The following is a 9123-nucleotide window of genomic DNA, read 5'->3' on the forward strand; positions in this document are numbered from 1 at the left end:
TTAACTTATTAAAGTTATTTTTTATATTTATCAGAGTCAAGCGAAACACTCTTCTAGCAATATACTATGGCACTGACCAAAATAGAGTAGTCGAATGAAACACAACCTTGGCTACAGAATTCAATCTACAAAGTAATCATATCACATATACTCTGATTCCAAATCTTGTGTTTCAGCAAGCAACATTTTTGCTTACTCTAGAGATAACGATCTCGTCGAGTTTATGAACTCTAGGTGTCTAAGGGATACAAAGAATTTCATAAACTAAATTTGCTACAATCCTATACTTTGTTCCATTAACACTTCCCTCTGAAATGTTATTCCGTCTTCTGAGCAAGTACTCTGGAACTTGTGGAAGCTGAGACACATGAGAATATCTTATTGGTGTATGAGGTACCTGAAGCTGAAATTGTAAGGCATTGCTTGAACTAATTGTGAAAGGGGTTCTCTTCCCCGTCTCTCGAGGCATTTCATAGTTTGATTTCTAAGTTCATCTGGTAGCTGGAGGCACACCCAATCTAGTAATGCATCCAAGTCCTTTGCAAAATCAAGAAGATACCAATCCAACAACTTGGGAATAATGAGCTTATTTGTTGCTGAAATACCAACTGCTGCTTGTAAGTAATCTCTTTTTGCTGTTTCCAACTGAGTCTCAACTTGAGATGCAGTGTAAACCCTCACCTTCAGTATAGAGAAGATCACAACATACAATTAGAATTACTTGGACATAATATCAAGACTTGAAACATTATGTTAACACCAAGTTTAAAGATCACAACATACGATTTTAGAATTACTTCAGGAGATGAATGATTAACCGACTCATTATACAATGCTTTTTCTTTAATTTTGCCAGAATTCTTTTCTCAACCATTATGTTTTTTTACTTCTTAATATGTGAAATGGCGTCATTTCTGTTTGTAGACATTCAGAAAGCTATACTTTTTGAAGTTTCCAGCTCAGGAAAATGAATTGTCAAGCCTATGATTTTGCAAAAACTGAAAAGGTAAAAAGTAAATGGTCGATAAACTTACTGCAGGGGAGGACCAACTTCCACAGGAGAGTGCAAATGTGACAAGAGGTTCAGACCACTCCAAGCCAAAAACGCTCCGAACTTTCAGCTCATTGTCTTTTGCTGACTTTGAACAGGTCTTTCAAGTGATGGAAAAATAGCTTAAGAGTTTGTTGAATGAAAGAAAAATTCAAAAAGGATTGCTCTAAGCTCACACAACTGCAAAACAGATTAAGGAACATCGAAAGGTAACTTACATATTTTAGGTGGTACGGTAGCCTCAAGATAAAGTGCTCAATCATGATTGCATTTAGAAAATGCCCTCCCACATTAATTGTTGCCTGTTGAAATTCATTCAGAAAGTTAAATAGATTCCGGAGTTCATTTGCCACAGTATCAGGAAAACCTACTCCACATATACTTTTAACTGATCCATTACAAAGGAGAAACGTGTATTAATGGATCAACTATTAATATACGAAGCATGGATTATAATCACTGAGTAACTTGCCTTCTGCATTAGTGATACAATCTGCTCAGCAGTCTCCGGGATACCATGCTCTATAAATGCCTGACAGATTCGTGACAAAAGGAATTATTTCTTAAGTCAGAGTATAACGTTACTTGAACTTTTGGGTAAAACATTGGCCTCTTACATTCATCACGCAGGAATTGTATGTGTTTATCCAGAATGCTAGCTTCTGATGATGAGTCAAACCCTCTAATTTCACAGATGATAGCTTGTCAAGGAGAATCCTTCGGTTCAAAATGGAAGACACATTAAGGACATGCAAATATATAGACTCCTTAATCATAATTACTAGAAAATGATAGATAGACTAGAACTTACTTAAGTCTGTGTATCAGAAACGAAGCATTCATTTTCCGGTTTAGATTAACAGAGTTAGCATCAATGTTCAGTATATATCTGTATTCGCCAATATCTTGCTTCCTTAGTTCCGAGCAAATGCAATACGGATCTTGCAACTCCCTTTCCCCATTGCTTTCATTTAACACTTTTGCTCCTAAAGAGCGAAAAGATTCTGGATTTGTTATCTTCCCTTTAGATGTGCTCAACCTTAATAAGATGCTAGACAAGCACTTCAAAATGTCTTCAGAGATTTTGTTTTCTGTGCTTTCAGCTTCCGATTCTCGTTCATCTAAAGAAGCTAAATAGCTCTCTTGTGCCTGTTCTGCAACCCTGCACTGAACAGATAGAACTATATTAAGATCAATTGGCATGTGAAGCATCAAATGCCAACTTTCTTGCTGGTTGCCGAATGGTCTATACCTGGACCCTAACATCTGCTATTTTGCTGATTGATTCAGGCTTAACTGGAGGCCTTACTAACGAAGTCTTTATCACTTGCTTCTGTGGAGATGGCTTATCCTTAGTACAACTTTCAGCCGAGTGATTCTCTTTTCGTAGGCCATCTATCAATGAGTCATTGCAACTCTTCATAACAGCTTGTCTGCTATTTGATATTACATCATAGCTAATTCTGGAGCTACCAAACACTGATTCTTTTAGAAACAACTTTCTACTTGAAGCACTCCTATCTAGACAAAGAGATGAGTGTGGCACGGATGATCCGAGATTGACTTCACTCATGGAAAATGATCTTGAATGTCTTTGCTTAGAAACTTTACCATGTAACTGAGGGCATGGATCAGACAAATGATTATCATCCGTAATTCGCCTTGAGCATATGGAAACTGCTTCTTGATAGAGACCTTGTCTATAATTAACAACCTGTTCCTCAAGCCGGACCACCTCTTCTTCCAAAACAGCTACTTCAGCAAGAAGCTCTAATGTCTGCATTATTCATCAATTCAACTGAACTCAATATTTCCAGAACGAAAACGCGAAAAAAAAAAATCATTAGAAATTTCAATTGAACCACAAGTACTAACATATTTGGGAAGATAAGGAGGAAGGCGAGGTAGAGTTCCTAAAGGTCTATAAAAAGCTCTTTCCAGTGCTCTGTGAATATTTTCTTCATGCCTCAACTTCTTCTTTAGCTTATCAACCTGCCAATTTGAACGCGAAAAAAATCAGAAAAAAATAAATGTTGTGAATATAAAGAATTGAGATAAAGTATACATCTTGTAGTAAGGCTAATTTTCTCTCTTTAGCTGCTTGACGCCGATTAACTCTGGGCTTCTCTACAGACAAGAATTTGTTTTGCTGTATTTCCATCTTCTTCTCCTATATCAAGAATTAATAATTGTATGAGTAATTAAAAAGGGGTATTGAGAATATGAGTCCAATTCAGAAATTGGATCCAAAGATGACAACTTTTGTCAGTACAGATTGTGTATTATTCAAAGACAATGGCCAAATAAAGGAAGAAAAAGAAGAAAGAGTAAAGGGGACAAGAAAGAAGAGAAATATCTCAATAATTTAGCATAATTAAAGTTGTTAGCACAACAGAGAGAAGAGTAGAAGAATTCATTCACCTTTTGAGGATTCAAAGCAACTTTTTTGGGGTGTGGAGGCTGTCGGAATCTATTGTTCATTTTCTTCAAAATCTGGTAAGAAAATGGTGGTTTCGAAGTTTTCACGGTAAATTTCAGATGAATTTTGAATAAAAGAATAAAAAGGAATAAGAAATTCAGAGAGGTTGAAGAAGAACGAACATACATAAAAAGCACAAGCATGAGATAGAGAGAGAGCGGGAAAGTTAAAGGGTGTTACAGAAAAAAAGAGAGTAGTGGGATTGGGGAACTAGAAACAGAGTGGGAAGCATCTCTGTGTTTTTTTGTTTTTTTTTTCTTCGATAATAATTTGATTAATTTAAATTTAAAGGCAAAAAAATCATTCAAAAAATGAATAGTGCTTAATGATTTTTTTAAATATATATTCTCTTATTCATCCAATTATTGGAGTGGAAACAGCTTGAGTAGTGAGTAACATACTAATAATAGCTACCTACTATCGATGAGTTTTATGCAAAGGAATATCTTGTTTTTTAATATAAGAATTACAAAAATTACATCAAAAAATGCCTTTGCTAAATTATTATTTTTTTCTTAAATAAAAGGTTATATTCATCTATTTCCTTCCTATGTGATAGATGAGATGAATGGCTAAAAACTTAAAATAGAGATCTTGAGTTTCAGTATATGAAAAAAGATATATTTTGTGCTAAATATCTAATTCGAATTAGTAAAGCATAAATAAAATTAACGACTAGATTATTAACAAAAAAAAATCTAATTATCCTTACCATATACATGAGTTTTAAATTAGTAGTACTAATTGTATAAGATTAAAAGATTGCTTCCCAAATTCTAAATTACTACTCTCCCTCGACACACTTTCCTTTTTAATAAGCTTTATAAATAAATTATTTTTTATTTGTAGATGTTCTATATCGTATTTCACTTATTTAGCAAAAAATATATAATTTTTAAAAAAAGTTTATTTATTTTTAAACTAGACAAATCTTTGTATACTTCTTAAATTATGTGCCTGTTCGATCAAGCAATAAGGACGTATAGTAAGAAATAAATAAATAAATGAATAACAGAAAACAATGAGTCCAAAAAGAGGAAAGGAACGGACCACTTATGTCAGTAGAAAATAAAGCAACAAAACATATGGACGAAGAAAGTGAAGGTCAGGTGCAATTTTTTACTTTGAACTTTTAACACATATGGTAAGTTTTATTATTAAGAGCTTTATAGAATTATTATAATAAAAGATCGATCGTCGCTCAAAATAAATATTAAATAAATAAAGTAATTCATATATATAGAGAGAAAATAAAGAAATACGTAGTATTTGTTTTATTCTTGTTTCTTTATATATATATATTGGATTTCCACTTTATTTCAGCTGGCCAACATTGAGTTGCATATGTAATGCTTCTATCCAGCTCTTAATAATATTCTAGGACCTGCACCTCTCATTTTCTTACTTTTTTGGCTGTTTTAATTTCATGGACGTGATGGTATCCATATGGACTAAATAAATAACAGTAATGCAATATTCTAAGTTTTTTTAAAAAAAAATGACATATTTTTGGATAAATTTTTTTTTATGTCAAAATATTGGGGAAAAAACAAACTCGTTTCAGAAGTTTAATTAATTGATGTCCAAAATGCAATTACCATTGCGACGCAAAATCCAAACTTATATCCACTGACAATGGACAACATAAATTATATCATCAGCTTGTTTTTAGAAATATTTATTTTTTTAAATATATCACTCATTATTAGTACTTAAATAATAATAAGAAAAAGTACTAAATAATAATTTGAACTCTAAATTAATTATATCAATTTATTTAGGATTCTTCTTGGTTGTCAAAGATGAGCAGATTTTTTGCAGTGTTTTCTTGTTTTCATTATTTTTACCTTATTCCCTGTCAACATCGTTGAAGCAATTTGAGACAATCATCAATGGTAACTTTTTACTTTTTTTTAAAAAAATCTTTTCTAATTGATTTCATAAAAAACATTATTCATAATTTATTAAGTCTTCTTTCTAATATGAAATTTTTTTTAATAGATGCTTCAACTTTTCTCTTTCTTAGTTTTTTTTTCGATTCTCTTCTTACTTCATCTTATCGATAATACAAAAATTAATTAAAAATAAACTTTGATCCACATACCTTCATATGTATTTCAATTTATTTAAGTAATACCCAAACTAATTTATTTAAGTAATACTCATAGTATATAGTATAAAAATATTTGAATTTTATTCCAAAATAAATTTATAGAGAGTGTTTTTTTTAAAAAGGCAAAAGAATCAACAAACTTTAAATATGAAAATATAATAATTAAATTAAAAAAAATAATTATCTCTAAAAATGAGCCGATAGTATAATTTTTTCTCATAAAATCTTCTTAACGATTTGTTCAACATAATATATATGTAATAAAAACCAATTTTTATGATGCTGGTAAGCTACAAATAGGTGTAAAAATAAATAATAAATAGGAATACAACAAATCCTGGTCCCAAGTATCAAATAAACTAGGGAAAATTGTATGAAATATAACAAATTATTAATTTAAATTAAATGCTATAGATATAGTTTATTTTATTTGTAATTTGCAGTAAATATTTCATTTTTTGGTGTCTAGTTCGGTATACAATTACCTATTTGATATACAAATGTGAAAAATACAGTTGTATTTATATAGATAGAGAGAAAAATGAATATGCAAATACAAATACATATACATATATTTTAGTCTTATACACTTATAATTATAGAAATATTGATCTTATTATATAAATTACAATGTATAAAATTTATAAAAAAAATTAAATGTATTCAGTACTTCTTCGGAATATTTGTTTTCTTAAGGGTAATTATTATTGTACGTATATGAATTGATCGTGTCACAAAAATTACGGTAAAAAGGTAGTAAAGCATTCCAAGTAGACAGCAGCTTTATATAGGTGTATACGTAGTACCAAATTCATTATAAATGCAAGTTGAATAAGATTATTTGTAGGGAGTACTATTTTGGGTAATTAATTGCACATATTTCGATATTTGTCCCTTTTGTAGGTTACAAAAATTACGTAGGTAAGTGATAACCTTTTCATGGGTTTCACAGTTGGAGGTTTATATAGTACATCTACTAACTAATTAATCAAAGTAACTTGTAGTAAATTAATAGGCCAGTTTTAGAATTATATTGATTATTATGCTTTTTTCAATTGATATATAACAGAAATTTACGTGCCAGCTAAGTACACTAAGATGTCGTTTGATTACTGATAAGAGTTATGTAAAGTTTAGTTATGTAAGATTTAATTATGTGGTAAATATTATTTTTACTTATTCTTTCTATTAAAAATAATTATTCAGGATAATTTATTTATTGCTTCTCGTATGAGTTTGATATGCGTAGAGTTTCAATGACACTATTGATCTCACTATAATAAAAATAACTTGTAGTAATATTAAATATTGACATTAATAAAGAGTGCTAAAGTTTTTATCTATATTAGTAAGTGTCAATATCATTAGTGACATGTAAAATCGTTAAAAATATATATTTAATAACACTTAATAATTAATTATCGCTAATAATCATTTTTGATATAGTGTCAAAACCATCCAGATCGATTCATTAAAATTAGCACAGTCGTACTAAAGAAAAGTGAAAAACTAGGTAGTTGTATATTGGAGTAAGTATTATAATAATATTGAGCAAAGCACGTGAAAGCGTATCCCATGCTTGTCCATTTTCAGCTTTGAAACATATTGATTGTGCACATGTGCCCTTATCAGTTTCATCATCAATATATATATATATATATAATTGTACCTCTCTGCAATCCGATCATAACATAATGTGATCATAAATCATTTCATATTATAAAAATATACTCTTCAACCTTTGTTTTTATTAATTTATTTTTTATCTTTTGATTCATGATCAATTCGATTTGAATCAACATTATGCTTCATTAATATATTGATTCGCTAATGCCTCCATAAAGTAAAATATTGATTAATGAATCAATATTTTGTGATAAAGCAAGATTGCTCCCACTTCCCCCAGCTGGCCCGATCTCTAATTAATAAAATTAGCAGTTGAAACACAAGATTAATCCTCTTAAGGAGCAAACTTCCAAAAAGATAGGGAGAAAGCCAAAACTACTTTTGAACATGGTAAATAAGACTCATTCCTCTTTGTGTTTTATGCTAAAATAATGTATCAATCACTTTCATTTGGTGTGAACAACTGTCCTAAATTTACCCTCTTTTTTTGGTTTTTATTTAATCATTTTGATCAGTAATTGTCAAGTATTCTTCTACTTTTTTCCTGTTAGAAGTATATATCCACTTAAAACTCTTACTAAGCAACTACTGGCAAATAATTTAACTTTATTGGTCAATTTCTATGTAATAATATATTCCGTCACGTTATCATGCGATCCCTTTAACATAATGCACTGTCTTCCTTAATTGTCCATACTAAGGCTTTTTTTACTTATTATTTTTCACGCTTTCTTGTTAATCTAGTTTCATATTAGTTGACTATTTTTCTTTTATATTAAAAAATTATAAATAAGATGATAATTTTATTAGTTCATCCTTTCAAAAACTTCGTGGAAATTTTACAAATAAATGTGAACATCTTAAAAAAAATTTATTGCAAGGACAGTATAGAAAATTTTTAATTAATACTTTCTGCTAGGGGATATATCGGAGGTTTTAACCAAACTAAGCCATTATATAAAGCCATTCACTAAAATAATATGTTTTTCTAAAATTTTACAAAATTAGTATAAACGTATTCCACAGTAACGTTTTAGGATATATTTTATTTTTTAAAAGTTGATGGCGTCAGATTGATATATGTTACTCACAGTAACGTTTTACTCTTAAAACGTTACTGACAATAACGTTTAAGGAGTAAAACGTTACTGAAAATAACGTTTTAGGAGTAATAAGTTACTTACAATAACGTATATCAACCTAATGTTGTTAGTTTTTTTAAAACTAAATATACCTTGAAACGTTACCGTGAAATACATTTAAACTAGTTTTGTAAAATTTTAGAAAAATGTATTACTTTGGTAAATTGTTTTATATAATGACTTAGTTTGGTTAAAAATTCGAATATATCGTGGCTAGTAAATCATGATTTCATTTGCGTCTTGTTCAATATTGATTTAGTAAGATGATCAATTAATAGAGTTAGTACCTCAAATGGTCACTCAACTATGCACTTTTCTCTCAGAAAGTCACTCAACTTTCAATTTTCACTCAAAAGTCACTCAACTATGCACTTCTTTTTCAGAAAGTCATTCAACTTTGAATTTTAACTCAAAAGTCACTCAACTATCCACTCTTTCCTCAAAAAGTCACTCAATCTATTAAATTATTTTTTAATTAAAAATTGTTGATATTAATTATTTATATACCAAATCAAAAAATTTTAAAAATAAATTAAACCATTTAGTGATCCATCCACCGAACCCGACCCATTAAAAAATATGATATGACTCATTTTATTTTGTATTTAATCATAATTCAAGGTTTAAAGAGAGGGATTAATTTAGAATTAAATACAAAATAAAATGGGTCATATCATATTTTTTAATGGGTCGGGTTAGGTGGGTGGATCAC

The 9123-nt window shown here is 29.7% G+C and overlaps 1 protein-coding gene across 3 annotated transcripts; it reads right to left on the minus strand.

Moving 5' to 3' along the window:
* Nucleotides 1–119: 119 nt before the first annotated feature.
* LOC101247483 (uncharacterized) lies at nucleotides 120–3836 on the minus strand. Of its 3 annotated transcripts, XM_010317847.4 has the most exons (11): nucleotides 3657–3836; nucleotides 3473–3544; nucleotides 3117–3221; nucleotides 2927–3043; nucleotides 2304–2828; nucleotides 1863–2218; nucleotides 1669–1768; nucleotides 1524–1583; nucleotides 1270–1353; nucleotides 1035–1151; nucleotides 120–681 (listed from the first exon to the last, which is right to left on the minus strand). In XM_010317847.4, exons 2-11 carry the CDS (start codon nucleotides 3530–3532, stop codon nucleotides 379–381), a joined length of 1827 nt encoding a protein of 608 aa, XP_010316149.1. In that variant the 5' UTR covers nucleotides 3533–3544; nucleotides 3657–3836; the 3' UTR covers nucleotides 120–378. The 3 variants fall into 3 exon arrangements, 2 of the variants coding, with proteins under 2 accessions (XP_010316149.1, XP_004232044.1); XR_739586.4 differs by having other exon boundaries at nucleotides 1035–1173; nucleotides 3473–3791; XM_004231996.5 differs by having other exon boundaries at nucleotides 3473–3787.
* Between the last annotated feature and the right edge of the window lie 5287 nt (nucleotides 3837–9123).

Source organism: Solanum lycopersicum, chromosome 2 (genome assembly GCF_036512215.1).
Source record: "Solanum lycopersicum chromosome 2, SLM_r2.1".
Lineage (NCBI taxonomy): Eukaryota > Viridiplantae > Streptophyta > Magnoliopsida > Solanales > Solanaceae > Solanum > Solanum lycopersicum.